This window comes from Salarias fasciatus, chromosome 16 (assembly GCF_902148845.1).
Source record: "Salarias fasciatus chromosome 16, fSalaFa1.1, whole genome shotgun sequence".
NCBI classification, from domain to species: Eukaryota; Metazoa; Chordata; class Actinopteri; order Blenniiformes; family Blenniidae; genus Salarias; species Salarias fasciatus.
In genome coordinates, this window is record NC_043760.1 from 8435527 (window position 1) to 8458609 (window position 23083).

The following is a 23083-nucleotide window of genomic DNA, read 5'->3' on the forward strand; positions in this document are numbered from 1 at the left end:
TGTTTGTGAAAGTGCAAGTTTACTGATATTTTCAGTGTGGTTAGGGCCTCAAAAATGCTTTTGGGAGAATGTTTAAATTTTTTATCATGAGCAATTCTCCCGGGAACCCTCAGCACACCCTTGATTCTCCGACAGTAATGACTGTTTTCAAGCAATTTAAATCTGGATGACTTATGACTGCCTTCAATTAAAAACCACTAAAACAAGATCTTATATTTGCCCCCCCCAAAATGGAGCTCAACTGTAAGTGATGGCGTCTAAGGTGACAGAGACGATGGTAATGATCGGAAAGGGGAGGAAACACAGGTAAAGTACAGTTTAATCTGTTTATTAAATATATAACTGAAATATATCAACAGGTTCTAGTGGAAAGCGACAGTGGACCGACGTGTTCTCCGTCACTCTGGAGTTGGAGTTGTGTGTGACGAGGAGCTTCGTGGACCGGCGTGTCCTGGCTCCCCGGCTGCAGGCCCACCTGAGCGCCGGGTGAACCTGGAAGTGTCCGGGTCCCGACCGACACTGTCCTGTGATGGCGTGTGAATGGAGCTTCCCACACACAATATTTCGTATCTTAATGTACAAATTCATACAGGTCATCTTCAGAAGTCTCTTAAAAACAGTCTGCATACTTACTGAACACCAACAGATACGCAGGTATGTACATTATGGGATGTTGAAACCAAACCACACATAATGAGGTCTGTTCTGCTGTTAAAAGCTGATTAAAATTATGAATAAGTGACAGAAACAAATTGCCAATAGTCGAGCGCTGTTGGAAAACACAAAGTAAATTCAACTGCACTGAGAATAAAAGCAAAAACCGGTAAATACGTGTGTGTGTGTGTGTGTGTGTGTGTGTGTGTGTGTGTTCTTGTATTTCTATCCTTGTCGGGGCCAAATGTCCCCACAAGGATAGCAAAACGTGGAACGACGTGCCTTGTGGGGACCTTTTTCCGGTCCTAAGTAGAAGAAACAGTGTTTTCTTGACCATGTTGTTGTTACTGAAAAAAGTAAAAGTGCAAAAACATTTCTTTAGGGTTAGGCTTTGTTGTGGTGTGGGTTAGGGTTAGGGTAAGGGTCAGGGTTAGGGGCTAGACATGAATGGGAGTCAATGGACGGTCCCCACAAGGATAGAAATACAAGACTGTGTGTGTGTGTGTGTGTGTGTGTGTGTGTGTGTGTGTGTGTGTGTGTGTGTGTGTGTGTGTGTGTGTGTGTGCACGCGCAGCTGTCATTCTCCAGTGAAAGTGGGGTTTGCCACAGTGGTGGTTGCATTCTGGAACAGTGGGTTATCCGCCTGGAGACAAACAAACACAAAACTATCTGAGCTCAAAGTACCGACTGGAGGATATTCAATAAAAAAAAATAAAACAAGCAAAAGTACGTCTTAAAAATGAACTCAACATATCTGAAAAGATTTTGAAAAAACTTGACTAATCACTATGATAAAAGTGAAAAATCACAAGCGAAGAGAGAAAGTTTCACTCGGTATCAGAACATTTTCTCTGTGTCCAGATGTTGACAGTCTCAAAGCTTCCAGAACCTTCTTTGGATTTTTAGCCCCAGTTATTTTTTTCATATTGGTAACAGTTTCTTTTTTCCTGTATATCACCAGTTTCTCACTTGCTCTGAACTCTTCCTGATGCACATACTAAAATTTTTAAGTGGATATTTTTCTTTTTCAAGATATTATTCTTACTTTGTCAGTCAAATCCAGTAGCAATGGAGGCTTTTCTGTTATCCAATGGTATAAACAGTTTTCTGTTGTCATACAGTGACATCCAGTGGTCACAGATGATATATACTGATATTCTTTAAGTCACACGATCAGCCAAACTACTAAGATAAATGTGACTTATAGTTCAGAAAGTACAGTTTTTCATTTCACACGTGTTGTTCAATAAAAATTATGGTAATTGAATTTTTCTTTGCATTGTTTTCAGCTCAAATAGATGCACCTTTTAAATAAAGTACCGATTTGTCAACATTTGTGGAAATAGTGTTGAAACATTCTTCAGCAACTTAAAAGCAGGTGATAATTGACGAATAAAGAGCCAACATGACATGAGCCTCTGCTTCAAGCAGTATACATTCATATTATGCTGATATTCACACAATTTGAGGCGACCATCGAATCGATAACCAGACAGCAGGAGTCATTATCAAAGTGTTGATTGACTCACCTCTGCCCACTTGGACTTCTTCTTCTCATTCTCAAACTTCTTGAACTCTTTCAGGTCGTTCATGTAGATGAGCAGCTTGATGAGGAGCAGCATCGCGACGCCGATGAGAGCGACCAGAGCGACAGAGCCTCCGATGATGGCAGGGACACTCGGCGGCTTCGGACAGTCTGAGCAAGGAGTGACACAGCAACCCCAACCATTAACCACAAACTGCTGGAATGACATTTATGATCAGCTCAGGTCACGTTTACTTTATTAGGTATTTTCAGGTTGAGTATTTATGAAAATAGATATTTCCCCATCTATGACTTAAAAAAATAATTCACTTGAAAAAACCCACATAAAGCTTGGTCTCAGGCTTACTCTTCAATTGAAATAACAGTTCAGTGAAGAGTATCTGTGAAAACATGAGAAAAAGGTTGTCTGGTTGCTGAATCTGTCCTTGTTTTTGTTCCTCTGCAGCTAACTTAGACCTTTTACCAAAGTTTCACGATGCGTTAAAAAAACGGTTCTTTTTGAGGATCGGTTTTGAGTGTTTCAGTTCATTTGCCAATTTTGGAAATGATTCCCTTATTGATTCCAGTGGGCATGACTGACGTCACCATGCACGTAGTGCAGCTTACATTTCTTTTTTTTTTTGCATATTCGAAATCAATCAATTAATCAATCAATCAATCAATCAAATGAAATCAAGCTGCACAACTTGCGTGATGACATCATTCGCGAGCACAGCCAAGAAGAAACATGGCGCCCAAGCAGCACATACTCATGAGAAAGGACTACAATAATACTTACAAAGTGGATATTTCATCAAAAGGAAAAAAAAAACACTACAAACATGCAGGAACATTTATACACTCGACACAGTGTGCAATTACTTTGAAGGAATGTTATGTTTTCAGCAATAAAACCTGCTATTAGCAGAGGTGTGCAATCAGGGGCAGCAGAGCCAGTACTTGAAGCAGTTATCTACCTGAGACACCACGTGCCAAGAGTTATGTGTATGGGATTATGTTTCTACGAACATCCTGAGCCCACATTGTGAAATTTTGAGCACAGAAAAACAAATATATCCATCCATCCATTTTCAACTGCTTATCCAGGACTGGGACGCGGGGGGAGCAGTCTAAGCAGAGATGCCCATACTTCCCTATCCCTATACACTTCTTTTAGCACGTCCAGGAGAATCCCGAGGCGTTCCCAGGCCAGCCGAGAGACACAGTCTCTCCAGCGTGTCCTGGGTCTTCCCTGGGGTTTCTTCCCAGGCAGGCATCCAGGAGGTATTCTAAGGTATTCCACCTTAGCTGCCTCCTCTTGATGTGGAGAAGTAGGGGCTCTACTCTGAGCTCCTCTCTAGTGATTGAGCTCCTCCTCCTATCTCTTAAGGGAGCACCCAGCCACCATACAAAGGAAGCTCATTTCAGCCGCTTGTACTTGGGATCTTGTCCTTTCAGTCATGGCCCAAAGCTCATGACCATAGGTGAGGGTAGGAGCAAAGATTGACCAGTAAATCAAGAGCTTTAAATTTTGGCTCAGTTCCCTCATTACCACAACGGACCGACACAATAACCGCATCACTGCAGATGCTGCACTAATTTGCCTGTCAGTCTCAAGCTCCATCCGTCCCCCACATGTGAACAAAACCCCAAGATACTTGAACTCCTCCACTTGGGTCAGGGTCTCTCTGCTGACCTGGAGGGGGCAGACCACCTTTTTCCGATCGAGGACAGTGGCCTCGGATTTGGAGGTGCTGATCCTCATCCCCATTGCTTCACACTCAGCTGCAAAACACCCCAGTACATGCTGTAGGTCCAGGCTTGATGAAGCCAACAGGACAACATCATCCGCAAAAAGCAGAGATAAAATCCTGTGGTTACTGAACCTGAGCTCCTCCGGCTCTTGGCTGCACCTCGAAATTCTGTCCATAAAAATTATGAACAGAACTGGTGACGAAGGGCAGCCCTGCCGGAATCCAACATGCGCCGGGAACAGGTCCGACTTACTGCCGGCAATGCGGACCGGACTCCTACTCCGGTCACACGGAGACTGACAGTCATACTGACAGATACAGCATATCAGATATCAGCCCATATCAAATATCAGGCATCCCTACTCAGTGACGATAAAATGAAGACGTTCACCTCTCATGTCATATATTTCCGCATAGTAGTTATCCTTTCCGGGCAACTGGTCCAGCTTGAATGTGATCCAGCATCCCTCACTGTCCTTCCGATGGCACTCTTTACCCGATAAGGAGAACTTCTGTACCAGATTGGACCTAATGCTTGCGCTGCAGGCCTCACTGCAGTTCTTCTTAAAGGGGCCCGAGTCAAAGCCCTGGCATTCAATGCAGTTCCTGAAAATTATCACAAAGAAGATTAGGAATCAAATATTCAGTTTAAAAGTAAGAAGTCAAGTAGATTCAAGGTGGCATACAGCTTGGCCTGGCATTGGTCAGGGCAGCCCAGGCACGTCAGGCAGTTTGGAGGCTGGTAGCCTCCGTGGCATTTACAGCGGTTGCACTCGCAGTCTCCTCTGCCGAAGCACACAGTGTTCGAGGCAGTACGACAGCCGTCCTGAGAGGTCTTGCACTGACAGGCAGAGCCCTCGAAGCCGTCGCTGCACTCACACTTCCCACAGTTGCATTTCCCGTTTCCTACAGAGAGACCAAGGAGAAGACTGCTAATGCACATCATTCTCTTTGTGAGAATAAGTTCTGTGCAATTTATTGAAGGCTGCGCCGTGTTCATCCTTCACAAATGTACCTCCGCACTGTTTGTTCTGGAACTTCTCACAGTGGTCGTCGTCACACTCGCAGAATTCCCCATGGTAGCTGGTCCCGCTCTCGGTGGTGTGGCACTGACACCTGCCGCACACACAGTCTCCTCGACCCTCACACACTGTGCCATTGTCTCTCCGACAGGTCTGTTGCAGTGACTGCTCGTCTTTCACACCAGCAGAGCACTCGCAGAACTGCCCCAGGAAACCTTCTCTGCATCTGATAAGTAACCAGGTAGAAATGACAAACAGAACTGAGAGTTGCATAATGTAAACTTCCAGAAATCTGTCATGAATGCTTCAAAAATCACTGTTCTGGTTAAGAGAGTCAAGAGCGAGACAGCATTAAACTTTTTCAAGAGATCTGATAAGTCAGAAGGCCGAGCTTCTCTACTCCCTGATGTGTTATTGAGAACATAACCTGCTGCAGGCTCGCTGTTCAGCATAAGTTACCGTGGTGATTTACCCCGGTTAGAAGTAAACCAACGTCACAGTTTGGAAAATCCAGGGTTAATTCCAGAAGTTCCCTCGATAAGAGAAAATCTAGCTTTGCCGTACAGACTTCTGGAGTCCTAACAGACCCTGACGGTGGTGTTTTCGTGGGATCCTGCTTACCTGCAGATTCCACAGTCGGTGCTTCCGTTGTAGTTACAGTGGCTGTGAAATTCTTCACTTGGGTTCTCACATTGACAGTCACAGGTGGTGGACAGCATCACCGTCAGCGTGTCCCTGATGCCCTGGGGTCTGATGGTGAAGGACTTGTCTGTCATACATGAGCTGGCTGTCACAGTGATTTTGAAGGAAATCTGAAAAGAGAAGAAAGGAGGTTTGGCTCAGTTGCCTGCCACTCTTTTTGTGTAGTTGTTCTTATTAGAATTTAAATTAAAGCTATAGCGCGTAACTTCGGTCGCCCTCTAGCGGAATTCTGCGTTCTTACAACAATAAAGCCGGTGCTTCCACATGACATACGCCCTGGTGTCCCCGGTGTCCCCCCCTCCCCCTCTCCCCCCAACCGCTGCCACGGTCGAATCACCGTTGGAAACGGTTTTTATTCTGTGTGAATAAGGACAGCTGGTGAAAAAAATATATATGGAGAGGTAATTATTGTTTTCTTTTTTTTGCCACAGAAACGCAAATAGCTTATTACAAATGGGAGACAAAGGGCCTGCTAATTTGTAACTGACAGGTTAGTGGATGAAAAGGGTGGGGGGGGGTGGGGGGGGGGGGGGGGGGGGGGGGACAAACGGCAACTGAATTGAACCCGGGAGAAGTCTTCATTAGACGTCCGGCTCCACAGTGTGAACGTGCTGCATGAGGTGTGACCGAAAGCTTCTTACCTGTTCCTGCACACCCACGTTGTCACAGACCCCTTCATTCTCCCCGGGTGGTCCTGAATTTGTACACATCGGAGTGTAGACGACTCTCACATCGTCAGGAAGATTGTCGTGACTCAAAGTGACTTTGGAGGACAGCCTCTGTCAGGGAGTACACATTCAACTCAGCATCAGACACAGATGTTTACATTTCAACAACAACCTAAAGTTAACTTAACAGAATAATGAACTTACATTGTAGGCATTTTCTATCAGCGCCACAACATTGCTGGAGTCTGACTGCAGGGTTCCCACCTCTGATTTTGGGATCATTTTAGACAGTTCCTGAAAACCAAGAGAAGAAATCCCTAAATAAAATGAGAAATACATCAGAGGGAAAGAATGACAGGCTTTTATTTACCTTGTACACTGCCTCAACATTTTTGGTAACTGCAAATATCAGCTGAATGTTGTTTTTCTCCAGAACAGTAGCCAGCTGTCCGACGGATGGGTAGTCCTGCACGTGAGAGTCAGTCAGTTCTTTCACTTAAATCAAAGTAACAGCTTTATTTGCACCATATCGATCAAAGACATCACACATTTGGCGTTCCCATCGAAATGTACCCCCTTGTGACAAATAAAAGGAATCTTGATGGAAAGAAAACCAGAAAAGAACTTGTAAAACCTTTGATCTGCAGAAGGAAATGTGAGCGAGCGTACCATCTCACTGCTCTTGGTATAAATGTTGCGAGCCATGTGGCATTGCTTGTCATTGGGCTCCAGGATGCCAGCCAGTTTTCCATCACCGGCCATGTGGAATCCAGCATCGGTGGTGAGCACGATCAGTCGGGTACTGCTGTTCCTCCAGCCAATTTTTTCCTGAAAAGAACACAATAAATGATCAGATTAAATCTAAGATAGGGTTAGGGTCCTTAGAAGGAGACTCATGCCTACAGTTGATGAAGACAGTGAGGACCCTGAAGATGTTTCGCCATCACCTCCAGTGTGAGGTATCTACAGGTCACTTAAGGATCTCAGAAGGGTCACTGGCATCATATGTGGGCGACCTCTGTTTATAATTTGGCGATTCCCAGTTTACTTATTGTCTTTCTATCGTATATATCCAGTCTGTCCATTGTCCTCTGAACTCCAACAACATTGTATTCGAAGTGTATTTCAAATAATCCAGCCTTGGTGCTGAATTTCAGCCACTCGAAAAGTCTCTCTAGTGAGTTCTACTGAGAAAAGGCTGTTTCTGCGTCAGCCCACTGCTCTCTGAGAGGGTAAGTCACATCTTCTCAGACTTAATTTACTTCTGGGGCCTCATAAACAGGCTATGGGGGCATAAATCACAGGTACAAAACTATTGGAAAGTGATTTTTGCATAATATGGGACCTTTAAGAAGAAAATCAAAAAGAACCTTCTGTTCCAGTCCAGCAGGTGGCAGTACTGCAAAGACTACCAGTCATGACAATTGCATGTCTGTGACAGGAAGTGAGGCAAGTCTTGTTTTAAGATTAGTTCAATATTGATCTTTAAAAAAAAAAAAAAATCTTTTTAAAATGGCCCAAACTGAATATTTTCTAACTGACCTCTAAAAACTAAACAAACTGTGACAAGAGATGCGTTTCTGGGGTCTGCTCTTGATTATGATAATACTACAAGTGTGTGAAGATGGTTTTCTGAGGCGGTGTAAATCCAGATTGGACGTCAGAGTAGACAGAGGTTCAGATTTCTCACCCCGCACACAGCGGCCTGCATCATGGCGTCCAGGCTGCCCTCCGGAGAGTCCAGGTTCCCGGAGATGAACTGCTCAGACACCTTTTTTCCAAACTCATCTGCACTTTTGGTCATACTGAGCACGTGTGTGTATCCGAAAGCCGGCTGACACTGCTGGTCCTTCTGATCACAGGGCTTCTCCAGCTTCTCCTTATTGGTGTTTGTGTAGGGAAGGACAGTTTTATCAACAAAGGCTCCAAACCCTGGAGTTTCAAAAGAAGAGAAATAGATTTAAAGCCCACTTTGAAAGGCGAATGATTGATGTGGTTAAATGTTTGTACATCTGCAATAACACTCGGGAAATCAACACTCTCTCACACACAGGAAGCTCTCTCACACTGGGAAAAGCTGCTTGGATTACCGATTTGACCGTGTTGAGTGATTTTATTGAGTGCCCTAAACAGATCTCTGCCCAGCCCTTTGACTTGAGCCAAGTCGTCCTTCATGGAGTAGGACAGGTCCATCAGGTAGTAGAGGTCCACCGGGTAGCCCTCAGCTCTCTTGAAGGAGACGTTGAAGCTCGAGGGAAGACCTGGAAACACACAAACACACACACGAAGTGAGCAGCGCGGTGGCTGAGGAGGAGCTGGATGGAGCAGCTCCACCCACCAGGACGCATCTTCAGGTTGATCCTCTGCGGACTCATCTGCACCAGCTCGCGGCCTTCAAACACGGCGTTCAGGGGACGCGCCTCCACGATGTCCACGAGGTTCTCCGGGGCGATGATCTCCTCCACCGGGCAGCCTCTGGCTATCAGCTGAGCACGAGTGTCGCAGCGTACGGCTTCCTGTGCTCCCACTTTGGTGAAATTCTGCACAAACACAATCAAACGCTGAACTTTCTGACGCGGTTTAGGAGTTTCTGACTCAGGCCATACATCATCAACATGTAGACAGGGGGCGGGGCCTAGTGAGGAGGTGCGACAGGAGGCGGGGCTTATGAATGAGCTGATCTGCAGGTTAGAGCGGTGATTGTCAGCGAAGATGTGACGGAAGCTTGATGATGTGAAAAGTGAACTTGAATGAATTTATCACCACTGCGGCACTCGCTGCTCCGATGCGCCAACATCGGGTATTTTTTCCACCACTCTCATGAGAATGTGGTTTTTATGGTCACCTGGAGGCACTCCTCGCTTCTCGCCTGTGAATGTTCAACGTTTGTTGGAGGAAGCGTGTTTCTCACCAGCTGCTGACACCACACACAGTGTGGCCCGGATCTGATGCAGTCACCACACGAGTTGATCACCGATTTGGAGCAGACTTCTTCCTGTTGACACCACCCTGCAGAGAAAACCCACAAAAACTTAGCATTACGCTGTCGCAGCAGACGAATCGCAGTGCTTCTTGCACTCAGCACTAACAGGAAGTGTCAAACACAAAAAGACAAGCTCAGCTGTTAATGTAAAATTTATAAAAGAATAAAAATAAAGACTGTGTCTGACAGCCAGGGTGTAAACAATCTCACTCTTGAATGACAAACTCTGAGGATATTTTAGCAGAAAAATGAAATAACCCAAACCATTTCCAGCCAGTAGCAGGGCCAGAAGTAACGGCACGCAGCAGTCCATCTCTGGAAGGGGAGAAGCAGAGACTTCAGTGATTAAACATCGACATTTCATTTGCCCCACAAGCACAAGTGAAGGGAGAGGTGAAGCAAGTTTTATTCTCACTCGAAGCTCACAGCACAGAGGTTATTCAGCCTCATGGCTCTTCTCCACAAAATTAAAAACAGGAATTGAAATAATTGTCCATCAAGCCGTGGGAACTTTATAAACTGTGTAAATTGTTCAAACTGTACAAACTGTGTAAAGTAATTTTCCCATGAGTTTCCATGTGGAAGATTAAAGTGACGCAGCTCTAATTCTCAGAACATAAAGACTCATCTTTTAATGTGCCGACTTACTGGCACCACTCACTAAAGGGATATTTTTATAAAGATGGAAGTGAGTAATTTATAGTTCCTGTCAGTGTCGCAGTCTGATCTAAAGAAGGTTAAAAATCAACCAAAATTCAGTCTAATTCCATTTTCAGTCAGTCATCTCTTGGAAAATACACAGAAATATCCCAAATCCACATCCCTCTCTCTCTCTCTCATTTCCTCTGTAAATAAAATTCCGACTTTTATTTCGTTTTTTATCTTCGCACTGAAGTTGGTGAAAGTCAGACGCTTTATAGAAAACAGGAATTCACCCTCACACTGTGCTCATGTCACTACAAAGGAGGAAGTGACAGACTGCATCTTTTTTTTTTTAGCTCCGGTACGCCCACATGTCACACTGCTGTGATAAAACCGTACCGACACTTTGATCAGGAGCTTTTCTGCTGCCACTGAGTCAGATGACATTTCAAGGTGTCAGTGGCTTTTTAAAGTAATGCCACTCTAATAATACAGAGTTTTTAATGATTGCAGAGCTGCAGAGTTACCCTTCAAAACTAAACATTCACAGTCATAAAGTGAAAATTTGAGTCTTTTTGAATAAAACTCTCTGAATACAGATAATCTCAAGAAAACTGAAAAAAGCAAATGCAACTTTTCCAATAAAGTTACTTCCTTATGCCCTTTTTAAAAATAATTATAGCTACTTACTTCCAGTAACCTGCTCTGTTATACAGCAGCCACTTTACCAGCAGCTCAGTGACTACACATCTGTTTATCTACACATCTGTACATCCATATGTCAGCTTTTGAATCTCCTTCCTCTTTAATTTTGAACTGTTATTACATTTTAAGTTTTCAAAAGGCACTTTCAGCTGGATTTTATTCTGCAGTAAGTCAAATATAATAAGATGCTATTACTATAATTTATTTTGCGATATCTGAAGAAAAAAGCTGATCCCTCCCAGTGGCAGCCAGGTGTACCTAATATCTCTGTGGTTCGACTACAAGTCCGATGTGAAACTCTTGATGCGAGTGGGTAAACTCAACAGACAGGAAACAGAAAGCAGAACGCAGCCTCGGAAAAGATCATCACACCCAAGAAAGGGAGCGCTGCCTGAGAAACTATCATCTTAATCAGATCATTCGCTTTTCCAGTTCTTACAGTCCCACAGATCTGCCTGGAGCAGATTTTAAAATAAACATCCTATATCACCAGCAGCAACATTTATCTTTGGTTTAATTAAAAACTCACTCAGAGATTTGATTCAGTCTGGAATTATTCAGTTTGTCATCAGACTTTTATATCTGCCTGGAGAGTTTTCTTCTCACAAAGTGGATGAACATCTGGTTACAGCTGTTTGCCCACATCTGGGCAAAAAACAGGCCGCAGTGAGCCAGAACCGGTTACAGCTGGATGGAGCCGGCCACAGCGAGGGACTGCAGGCCACAGCAAGCCACAAGGTGTGTGACAACAACAAAAAAGAAAGTGCAATCCTTAAAGAGCGCAAATATGAGAACAAATTTAACACAACCTTCAACATGCAAAAAGGAAAACTTTAATAAAATCATCCAATAGAAGCCGTCAGCACGAGAATGACTTCATGTGTCCTGAGCTCAGTGTATGAATGGCTGTGCATGAAACTCTTTCTGAGCCGATTTGTTTTAGTTTTCAGTGTTTTCAGGTGATGTTTTGGGGCGGGAGGGGTCTGTGAGTGCTCTGTGAAGGCTCTGAGGTGACGCAGCGCGTCCTTCGTAAAGCAGATCAGTACTTTTGTTTTTACACGTTTTGCTGTGTAAAATGAGGAAGAAGATCGAAATTGGTCTGCTTTCGTCCAGGAAGTGCTGCTTCTGATGTCTGAATCAAGGTTTGAAGAGAAGTTGACATCTGAGAGCACATCAGAGCTACAAAGGTGAAAAGTGACGAGTTACTTCACTTCTGCTTTCCTGCCTGCAGCTCAGAGAACAAACATGTCAGGACTGCGTTCCACACCGAACCTGAGACGAAGAATCAAGAATCACTGGCACAAACTGTAACGTGACCTAAAAACTGTAATCTAGATGTCGGAAACATTCAGAGAGTAAATTAATTTTTCTCCTGAAAGCATAAGTTTCTGTGTGTTTCTTTTTTTAATCACGTTTCACGCAGGATGTAGAAAAATGATGAAAAAGTATAAATTCATCCGAACGAACAGTACTTTCTCTTTAACGTGACGACATGAAGGAAGTCTGCTTGCTTTAGAAGTCTGTAGTTACGTTTACTCCACTAACTTTTAGTACGAATTGGACACATTTTCACTTTGACTTTTGAAGAAGACTCTGTTCAGTGAAATACTTGAGTGTCTTCAGATGTCTGCTCTTTACTTTCAGTGTCCAGTAATAGACAATATCTCAGTGTCACCACTTCTGGTTGACCTGCATCAGCCACTTAACTGAAAACTAGCCCCGGCGGTGGGTGTCGACACCGTGAGAAACTCCTGTTTCCAAAGTTATCTCTGCACTCGTTCATTTGAGAGTGAAGCGCAAGGGGCGTGAAGTGTGGCTGCCAGTCAGACATGTCTACCGACTTCTTTGAGAAACTGGTTAAAACAGCAAACCCCAGAACAGCAGGAATGAGTCACCGTCCTTACAGATCATCCCCTGGCCACGGACAAAGTGTGTGTGTGTGTGTGTCAGTGTGTAGGTGTGAATGACAGCGACAGAGAGAGATAGAGCATGCATGCACATGTCTGCATGAATGAATACACATGCATGCACAAACACATGAAAAATAGACAATTCTCACAGTGAAGCGCTCCCTGTTTGCCGAATATGCCGAATTCATATCAGAATGGGTCAATGCAGGCTCCATCTCTCTGATGGAGAATATTACCATGTTTGGAAACTTCCTGTTTCTTCTTAACGGCGATGATCAGATGGTGATAACAGAGCAGGGCAAGACTCTTCAATTTTCAGTAAATTGATGCAAAATCTTCCTCACCAGCCAGCAATGCTCAAAAATCTGTTCCAGTTAAAACATTGTTACTTTAGCTTCACTTTATCTTACAGTGAAAGTAAAGAGCAGCCATCAAAAATCCACTGAAGTACTTTACTGAATAATACCAAGAGCACTGAATTGATCAAGGACATTTAAAAGTAGGACGATTAAGTCCAGATTCACTCAAACATCAGTTCTCTCCTTTGAAAATGTGAGTTTCAGCTGAGAAACACAGGCTCGCTCCCCTCATGCACAATTCAAACAGTTCCTTCAGTGTGGTGACAGAACGCTCACTTCTCTATTTTTACATTTTCTAACAAACTACCTCTCTTCACAGCGAGAAGCCCAGCAGTAACAGCTTTTCCACTAAGAGCCGATGAAGAACAGAAGGCTAAAAATTGAAACATATAAAACTAACTTCTTTATAAAACAAAGATCACGTTTTTTTTGTTTGTTTTTTTTTCCTGCAAACAAAAAACAAACTTACCAATAAGAGGAAGATGCAGCTGTGGCAGTGAGAGTCTGCTGTGATGAAGACTCCACCCTCATGGAGGAAGTCTGAAGACAGTGCAGGGATCACGTAGGCCGCTGCCCTCAAGCTCCACCAAGAAGACACATTTCTGACAGCTGAGGAAGAAAACAGTAGAAATAAGATGTGTTTGTCGCAGGTGGAGGTGTGTGGTTTAAGAGTCTATTTACACACAAAACTGTGTTTTGAACAACAAAAACATTATGATGAGAACTAAATCATCTTTAACTTCAAAATATATCTGTGCTAACAAAGGATGAGCACAAATTTCATATCAACAGTGATCACAAATATCATGAATATTCACTTTTTCAATCCACTCAGCATCAATACAGGCAATCAAACAGAAAGCCCCTAGAAAAACTAAGAAAAATCCCATTATACTTACAAAAACTTACAAAATATAACACTGTACCTACAAAAGCTATGAAAATATCACATTGTTCCTACAAAAACCAAGAAAAATTTAACATTATACTTACCAAAACTGAGAAAATGCCACATTATACCTACAAGAAACTAACAAAACATAACATTATACCTACAAAAACTAAGACAATACCACATTGTACCAACTAAATCTGACAAAAGAGAAAGACAATTTTTTCATCCCCATGGGGCAATACACAGTTCCAGCAGCATCAACACATGATAGAATAGAATCAAATCAAGAATAAAAACAAGGATTAGACAAATTCAATTTCAATTAAATTCAATAAATGCCGTTAAAGTTGAAATAAAACCTAAAGTTGAAAGAGCGAGGTAGTCTGATTGTCACAGCACCACTGGCCCTGTCTGGACGGGAGACTTATCGATGCAGCCTGTAGACGATGGCGTTCTCCACCCGCACCCTCTCTTGCCAGGTGAGCTGCAGGGGGTGGAGGGCATGGCGTTCCTGAGGCCTCAGAAGGTGTCTTCATCACGCAGTCTTCAGGTTATGGTTTCCCAGGGGCTGGAATAAAGCAGGGAGCTGTCCACATCTGAGGAACCTTGCCCCGTCCCGTTGGAGATGAGGGTCTCCAGCTGGCCTCCGGGGCTGCTGGGATCTTGGATGGGGAGTGGACGGGGTGGCGGCTCCTCTTCCTGAGCTGCAGACCATGACGGTTCCACGTCCCAGTCCGTTGATTCATAGCGAGATCTCAGAGGTTGCTCTACCTCAGCAAACCACTTCCTGATGATGTGGGTATCCTGATACCTCTTGATCTGTATGAGGTCGTGGTCTGCTTCCCACAGCGCAGGAAGTGGGAAGGAGCTCTATGTGCTCTTCACATTCGCACACAGAAGGTCAGTAATTCACTACAGGGCCTCCTCGCCTTGTCAGGGTAACTGCATGGCCACAGCACACAGCTTTCAGTTCGCCAAGTTGGCTCCTTGAACAAAAGCATTTAAGCTTATTATAGTCCAACTAAATAGGATGGATGCTTACAAAAACTGACAAATACTGATATTAATATATTTTTTCAATATACAAACGTGACTTTTTTGTGACTACATTTTAGAATAGTTTTAGCTGTTTTGGCTTTTGTTGTCATTTTTATCAGTTTGAACCAGAAGTTCAGAAGTTTTTGTTATTTCTTTCGAACAATTTTTCGCCCGGGTTTGCAAATAATAAAAACTTCAGAGAGACGCTGCAGAGGAGCTAAAGAGTCACATGTGCCTGTGAAGCCGCAGGCTGTCGATGAGCCAGTTCAGGTGAAGACACACACACACACACACACACACACACACATAGTACACACACACACTCACATAGTACACACACACACACTCACACACACACACACACACACAAACACACATACATAGTACACACACACACGCACACACACACACACACACATAGTACACACACACACACACATACATAGTACACACACACACACACACACACACACACACATACATAGTACACACACACACACACACACACACACACACACGCTCAGTCTTGTATTTCTATCCTTGTGGGGACCGTCCATTGACTCCCATTCATGTCTAGCCCCTAACCCTGACCCTTACCCTAACCCTAACCCACACCACAACAAAGCCTAACCCTAAAGAAATGTTTTTGCACTTTTACTTTTTTCAGTAACAACAACATGGTCAAGAAAACACTGTTAGTCCTTATTAGGACCGGAAAAAGGTCCCGACAAGGCACGTCGTTTCACGTTTTGCTATCCTTGTGGGGACATTTGGCCCCAACAAGGATAGAAATACGAGAAAGCACACACACACGCACACACACACACACGCACACACACACACACACACACACACACACACACACACACACACACACACACACACACACACAGCAGCTTCAGGTCTCATGTTTTTTTCAGAGAGGAAAAGCAGAAGTTACAAACAGGTTGGTCAAGACTCTGATCACAGGTTAACCGCTAACTTTGACAGTGACAGAAACACAGAAACACACTGTGTGTGTGTGCGTGTGTGTGAGACTTCTCATATCTCACTGACCTTTTGGGCCATATTCCTGACATGACTTCAGTGACAACCATTTCTCGGTTTCTCCTTTTTCCCTTTTGATTCGTCATGTTGAGGTTTGTTTTTGAAAGATATGCATGTCTTTACTTTGAGTTCCTGTTTTCATCACATTGAGTCAGTGTATTACAGCAAACGACCTGCAGGGGGCGACACAGACCACATGCAGAGCTGGTGTTCAGTCATAATCAGACTTTCAGTGTTCCAAATGTCTCAAACACACAGACCATGACACAACACAGACACACAGACATTAAGATGAAATCATGCATTTTTAATGGAATTTTTGATTTCTTATATATTCACGTCCTGAGGTTAATAATTAACTATTTACATCTTAGAGAAATTTGTTATCTGAAACTGATTAACTGTAGACACAAAGTAAACATCACATCTGCTCCATATCTGCAGTGATTTTTTTATTTTAATGTTTTTTAATTAATCTATTTCAGCTCTTAGAGATGAAATCTGCCTCTGGGGCTCCCTCAGAATCGGTTCCTGGGTCTGCCCATCTGACCCACAGAGATAAGCCTTCATCCAGTCCCTCTATGGTTTTTTGTCACCCCTTTTCTTTTTATTGTTGCGGCCTGAAATTCCTAATTTCATGGGAGCTTGTACAGAAAATTGTGATTAAAGTTGTAGCAGTTTATAGGCCTTTGTTGCCGTGAAATTGAAGATCAAGTGAACGTGAACAGTTGTGATGACGGAAAACAATTTGTGATGAGCTTGAAACACTTTGTACTGTGTATGATCTGCATCATCAGCAGGCCTCGTACAGCAACAAGTCCTACTTCCTCAGTTCACTCACTCTCCATAGAACTCTTCTGCACGATGTGCATGTGAACCAGGAGTTAGCACTTTTAGCACACGGTGCATTCTTAAAAGAGCTAAGAGGAACGTTTACATCCCAAGATTATAACAGTTACAATATTACAATATTCAATTAATGAAGACAATCCTGAGAGAAGAATCCAGTCCTGTGAGTGGTTTCAACACATGGCAGGGGAGGATGAAGGAGGGCTGGGGAGAAAGATGGTGTGGTCGGACGACGCTAAGTGGAACGACGAACTGGCATAACTTCGTTTACAGTTTACTGTGGTGTCAGGTTTGGAGAGCCTAAAAAAGGTTTAATTGCAGCTTTTTTCTTTGAAGGTGCTGTTAGGTACTGGCCACATGGGTGGCCTTCAGACAAGAAGTTGAAAATGAGGCGGTCAGTCACACTTCAGTCCAACAACACTGATTCAAAGACAATGATGAACTTTACAAAGCAGATCTGTGGGCTAATGAGTCACATTGTGCACAAATTCACTAGTCTAACACAGAAATTGAACCCACAAAGCAATGCTAAGCCTTGCACCGCTGCCACCGCTGCACCGTGGGCGGCATCAGTCAGACGGATGATTTTTTTAATGAAAGAAGTGTCAATAACTAACCGTTTCATGCATCTGTGTACAGCATTTTCACATGTAATATACCACGCACTCATGCATGCATGCAAACATTAACACAATATGTGCTTCAGAATATAATTCTTATATTTTCATTTCTAGATGTTCTGTCTTATTATCTCACTTCCTCTTCCTCGTCTATTCATCAAGATGTACATTTTTGCTCCTTTTTACCTCCTTTTAACAAACTGCAGTATCACCTAAAGCCACATTTACACACAGAATGCTTTTTTTAAGTTCGTTATTCTTATGGTAAATTGATTTTTTTTTTTTAAACATTTCTTTTCTATTATGATTTTATAATAGCTCCTCTTGAAAAAGAAACAGTTGAAGTCTGTTGCTGAAGAAGTTTTTGATGTCCAAAACAACGATGGAAGCAAATGTATAAGCGGTGATGAATGTGGGATTATTTATGCCTTTATTGGTCTTATTGAAGTCGTGTGTTCTTCCTTCAAACCTGAGTAGAACCCATCGAGAACCTGCTGCTTGTGAACACACTCAGTTTGAAGGTGTTTTATGTGGCCATGGTCCACACATCCAGTTCAGGGGTATAGAACATGTGTGTACGCCATGTAGATAAGAATGTGGATAAATTCAACAAATTTTATAATAACATTATTTTTATGCATAAAATTAATGGAAGTTTCTGCAATATTGAAGGATTAATATGAGCATTTAAACAAGGTAAAAAAAACAGGGTACAAAAAGATTTTCCATCGTTGACATGTTTTATTAGTTTTAACAAGAAGTTCATTCTGTGCTGATGAGTTTTCAAAGTCTTTGTTGGGGAAAACACAAGTTGAACTCCACAACTTCAATCCCCATAACGTCCTCAGTGGAATCACACCTGTGGAAATTCATGCTTGTTATGTTTGTTTATGCAGCCGGATGGATTTTGTGTGAATTGTTTGTATCCTACAAAGACCTCCGGCTCGGCAGTCACGTCTCAGAGGTGCACTCGTGTCACAAAGCTGTGAAGTTTCACTGATGTTGTCCTTCATCATAGTGACACAGCTGAACCTTGTCGCCGCAAACACAGCGTTGCATCATGGGGGCAGTTTGTTATCTGGCTGGAGCTTGCATCATGTCCTGATGCTTCACACCACACATGTTTTCATTCACACCTCTAATTGGAGACAACCCACAGAGAGGGTGTGACACGACTGGTGCATGTGTGTGTGTGTGTGTGTGTGTGTGTGTGTGCGTGCGTGTGTACACGTTGCATAATGCTGTGTGTCTCTTTCATCATGCAACTGATGTGTTTGTGAGAAAAGGAGAAAATGGACACTTGTTGACTGGATGATGAAATTAAGTTCATACTTTGTAAAACAAACTTCCACGATCTCACACCGAACATGGAAGATAAAGAGGAAAAGCAGATGAACCACAGGTTTTCTCTTCATCACTGCAGTCAGAATGACAGTCACTACTCTGTCAAACCTCACATCCCTTTAACTTCGAGCAGTAATCTCTCCAAGAACCTCTTCAACTATCAAATTCTATGAGGGATAAAACTGAAGACACACTCGTCAAATCTGTCACAGACCTACCAAGCACATCTTATTCAGGCTTGTCAGCAGAGAAAAACAATTGGAATGGCTGAAGACAGATTATTACAGCGTGTAAATTGCTAATAACAGTGGAGCTGTCCCTTTTTATTTCATAAGGGTTGTCTATGTGCTAAATGAAGTGAAGGGTAGATAATGGAGAGTAACTTTCTAAAATGCCTGGACGAAGGATGGGCTTTTTAAGAAGGAGGTTCAGTAACAGCAGCCTTAAAGAAGGAGACATTAATGGCAGTAGCTGAGAAGCTGCAGCTGTCCAAGCTAACAGCAATCACCACTGATGGTGTATCAGTGATGAAGGGTTCAGCAAACGGCCTGATAGGCCTCTGTAAAACTGATGACTGACGTTTCACTGCATTATCCACCGAGAGCACCTGGTGTCTCAGACACTATACATGGACCACAGTTTGAATCCTGTGAGAGAAAATATGAATTTTATTCAGTCCATCTCAGGACAAACATATAGAGACAGACAACTGCACACACTCACATTCACACCTGGGAGCAATTTCGGGTCACCAGTCAAGGCGACATGCATGTTTTTGGGCTATTGGAGGAAACTGGAGTCCCTGAGGACACCCATGCACACAGAAACCCCCAGCTGGTATTTGAGCCCATGACCATGAGGCAAAGGGGCTAACCGGTGTGCCACCAATGGAAACATGAATTAATATTTTAAAATGAAACCACTTGAGGTGTCAACTGTAGAAAGACAAGCATTAAAACAAGGTTGGGTCTTCTGTTGAAACGTCTTGATGACTAACAGACGCTGACCCATCATGAGCTGTCAGTCATCTGACATCTGAGACCACTGTGAAGGTTAGATGTTTGAGTACTGACTGTCATTAAACCTCATGTTTGGCAAATGGCAAAAAACTTACTGGTAAAAAACACAACACAAGTCAAACTCTGCTTCGTCACTGAGGGACACGCATCTCAGTGGATTTCACGTGTCTGTATGATGACCACGGGTTGGTGCTTAAAGATGGATCAGAGGAAGGGCAGTCTAATGAGGAAGAGGAGGGAGAGGAGGGCAGTCATAAATCTATGGTCCATGATCAACACGCGGTCAAGGGTCAGGAGCCTGCCCTCCTCAAAGTGATGGAGGGAACTGAGCTCTGCTTTCCACAGCTGGCCAACGCCTTCTGCACGAGGCCGAAGCGTCCTCACGTTGAGGCGATGCTGGTCTACATCCTGCTGTCCTCCATCTGTCTGCTCACTGTCATCCTCAACCTGCTTGTTGTCATCTCCATCTCACACTTCAGGTCGCCAGATGCCTTCATGTTTTAAGCTAAAGTTCTAAGGTGGTCTTGATTGCATGAATTGGTTTATACATGCTCTATTTTTTTCTTTACAGGCAGCTCCACACTCCCACCAACCTCCTCCTCCTTTCTCTGGCAGTGTCAGATTTCTTCGTGGGCTTCCTCATGTTCTTTCAGATGGTGCTCATAGACGGCTGCTGGTTCCTCGGCGACATCATGTGCACAATCTATCAGTATCTGGCGTACATCATCACCTCGGCCTCCATCGGGACCATGGTGATCATATCCATTGACCGCTACGTGGCGATTTGTTATCCCTTACATTACTCCACCAAAATCACTCATCGTAAGGTTCAGATCTCAATTTACCTTTGCTGGATCTGCTCTGTGATTTTTCAGACTCTCAATCTGACTGACGCTCTGGAACAACCGGGCAGGTACAACTCCTGCGTCGGAGAGTGCGTCTTTTACATCAACCACATTGCTGCCATCGCAGATCTCATTTTCTCCTTCATCGTTCCCATTGCTGTGATCATAGTCCTGTACATGAGAGTGTTTGTGGTGGCTGTGTCTCAGGCCCGCTCGGTCAGATCTCAGCTGGCGCCGGCCTATCGCCACCAATCAGTAAGAGCTGCAGCCAAGAAATCAGAGCTGAAAGCAGCCAGGACTGTGGGCGTGGTTATCGCTGTGTTTCTACTGTGTATGAGTCCTTTTTATTTTGTCAACATCACAGGCACAGACAGCTTCCTGAATGCAACGTCCGCGACCTTCGTCATCTGCTTGTTCTACTTCAACTCCTGCCTGAACCCCATCATCTACGCCTTCTTCTACCCCTGGTTCAGAAAATCCATCAAACTCATTTTAACTCTCCAGATTCTGAAGGCCGGCTCGTCTGACGCAAACATGCTGTAGCAACACTGCCAAAACCTCAAAGTGGTGCGGTGAACAGCCACAGAAAAATATGCTTGATATCATATGAATGTTACAGTGTTATTAGATAAAGGCCTTTGTGGGCGAAGCAGGACATAAAGACTTTATGTTCGTTTGATTCAAGGGGAAATCACATCTGTCTCATTGTAATCTCATATGAAAGAATCTACTATGAAAGAAACATGTTGGAGATTCTCTTTTTTTATTAAATGACTGGAGTCTGACCGTTTAATGGGGTGGCTGAAAGACATCATTCACATTCATTTCGAGCAATAACTAATATTCCTAATACCAAAGGCTTGCACAAAATTGAATCAATAATACAAATGCTTTCCATAGAAAGACAAACAAACAAGCCAAATCAAACCATGCCGGGCCATTTAAGTTTTTTTTGCCCCCATTCTGCTCGAGATAGAGTAGGAAGAAGAGGACTTGTTGAATCCCACCCCAAAATCCTCTTCAGTCACTTGACTGTGAATTTTAAAATACTTCCTGTCGTCAACTCGAAATCAGCAAAAACAATAAATGAAGGATAATGGGTTTGCACTTTCATACATCAGTGTCGAGGTTTGACCGTATGTCTGTGTGTTTTCAGCAGAACCATAAAAATCCCTTTGAGAAATGAATGTTTCTTCACATCGTTAGTCAGGAACACATATCTGCACAAAAATGCATGAAACGATAATGTATCAGCATAAATATGTAAAGCCATCAGTTTGCATGCCAGGATATTAGTTAGAGCTGCGTTTTGTAATAAAACCAATGTGTGATGTAAAAACTCAGGCTCTTCTAAGTTTCCTCCTTTTCCATACTCTCCAGATCCACACACTGCACAGTAAACTGAAGAAATGTGTTCCCACATATGTTGTGAAATAAATGACTGTAAATGTGCACTCTGTTGAAGGAAAGAGTTTAATTCGAGAGTGAGCAGCACAGATAAGCAGTCTGAGAGCAACAGCTGGACTGTCAGTTGAGTCCAGGCACCAACCTCTGCTGGTGAAAAATGCAGATGATGCAGAAAAACTGCAATTCCATGGAAATTCCAACAGGGGGGATAATACTCATTTCAAAAAGAGCCCTGAGTCCCATTGGAACCAAGTGCCAACCTCTGCTCTTAAAACATGAAGGCAATGCAGAAGGGCAAAAATGCTGTAATTCTGGGGAAATTCTAGCAGGGGGCGATGATGTTGGTTTCATAAAGAGCCCGGGTCTCATTGGAACCCATTCAAAAATGCAGATTTTCAGAGTACAAATAAACATAATTTGTCTGTATTCAGAACATGTTTTGGTCTCTATCACTAGTTTTTACAACCGTGTTGGCTTCACCAGACTCAGATTTCCACATAAATCATGTTGATTTTATTTTTTTTTTAAATAAATCAAACTGTGATTGAGAACATCAGTGCAAAAAGAAAAAAAATCATATTTTCTCTCACAGGTTTCAAATGTATAGTCTCTGAGACCAAATACCTCCCCAGATGATGCTGTAAAATGTCTTTCACATGTTGCAGCAGCCGACAGCAGTGTGTGCTGTTGTGCCCTTCATGCACAGCTGTACCCCCATTCACAATGGGCTCTATGCACAACTCAACCACTTCCTGAACTTCAGGAGGCTCCTTGTTTCCTGTCTTTCACGATAGGATGAGCTGATTACTGCAGGTGTGTCTGAACATTACTGTTGTGGTGACAGAGGTCAGGGACTCCTGGATTAATCAGCTCGTCCTATCATGAAACACTGGAAACAAGGAGCCTCCTGAAGTTCAGGAAGTGGTGGAGTTGTGCATAGAGTCCAATGAAAGCAAATCGACTGGTGTGTGTGGTTTGATGAATTGCACTGCGTTTCAAAAATATGAAATATGTAAAATTTTCTTTATTGCGAACTGTGCCACCACGGTATCCACGGTTGTATGTGAACAGCGCGAAACCAATCTCCAATATCTA

The 23083-nt window shown here is 43.3% G+C and overlaps 2 protein-coding genes across 2 annotated transcripts; one reads left to right on the forward strand and one right to left on the reverse strand.

Annotated features, from left to right (window-relative positions):
* Positions 1–307: 307 nt before the first annotated feature.
* itgb2 (integrin, beta 2) lies at positions 308–13463 on the reverse strand. The gene is made up of 17 exons (XM_030112342.1): positions 13394–13463; positions 9573–9623; positions 9237–9334; positions 8664–8865; positions 8416–8586; positions 8016–8257; positions 6995–7153; positions 6696–6791; positions 6530–6619; positions 6299–6436; positions 5577–5767; positions 4949–5181; positions 4620–4839; positions 4325–4539; positions 2184–2350; positions 1146–1297; positions 308–870 (listed from the first exon to the last, which is right to left on the reverse strand). Exons 2-16 carry the CDS (start codon positions 9619–9621, stop codon positions 1232–1234), a joined length of 2337 nt encoding a protein of 778 aa, XP_029968202.1. The 5' UTR covers positions 9622–9623; positions 13394–13463; the 3' UTR covers positions 308–870; positions 1146–1231.
* Positions 13464–20048: 6585 nt separating this feature from the next.
* Positions 20049–21124, forward strand: LOC115403449 (trace amine-associated receptor 13c-like). The gene is made up of 2 exons (XM_030112343.1): positions 20049–20215; positions 20308–21124. Exons 1-2 carry the CDS (start codon positions 20052–20054, stop codon positions 21122–21124), a joined length of 981 nt encoding a protein of 326 aa, XP_029968203.1. The 5' UTR covers positions 20049–20051.
* Positions 21125–23083: the final 1959 nt, after the last annotated feature.

Coding starts and splice junctions, on each gene's coding strand:
- itgb2 (XM_030112342.1), bottom strand. CDS start 9,621: ATGGACTGCTGCGTGCCGTTACTTCTGGCCCTGCTACTGGCTGGAAAT. Junction 7,154..8,015: donor TGCAGGCCGCTGTGTGCGGG/GTGAGAAATCTG, acceptor TGTTCTTTTCAG/GAAAAAATTGGCTGGAGGAA. Junction 4,840..4,948: donor CCAGAACAAACAGTGCGGAG/GTACATTTGTGA, acceptor GTCTCTCTGTAG/GAAACGGGAAATGCAACTGT.
- LOC115403449 (XM_030112343.1), top strand. CDS start 20,052: ATGGAGGGAACTGAGCTCTGCTTTCCACAGCTGGCCAACGCCTTCTGC. Junction 20,216..20,307: donor ATCTCCATCTCACACTTCAG/GTCGCCAGATGC, acceptor TTTTCTTTACAG/GCAGCTCCACACTCCCACCA.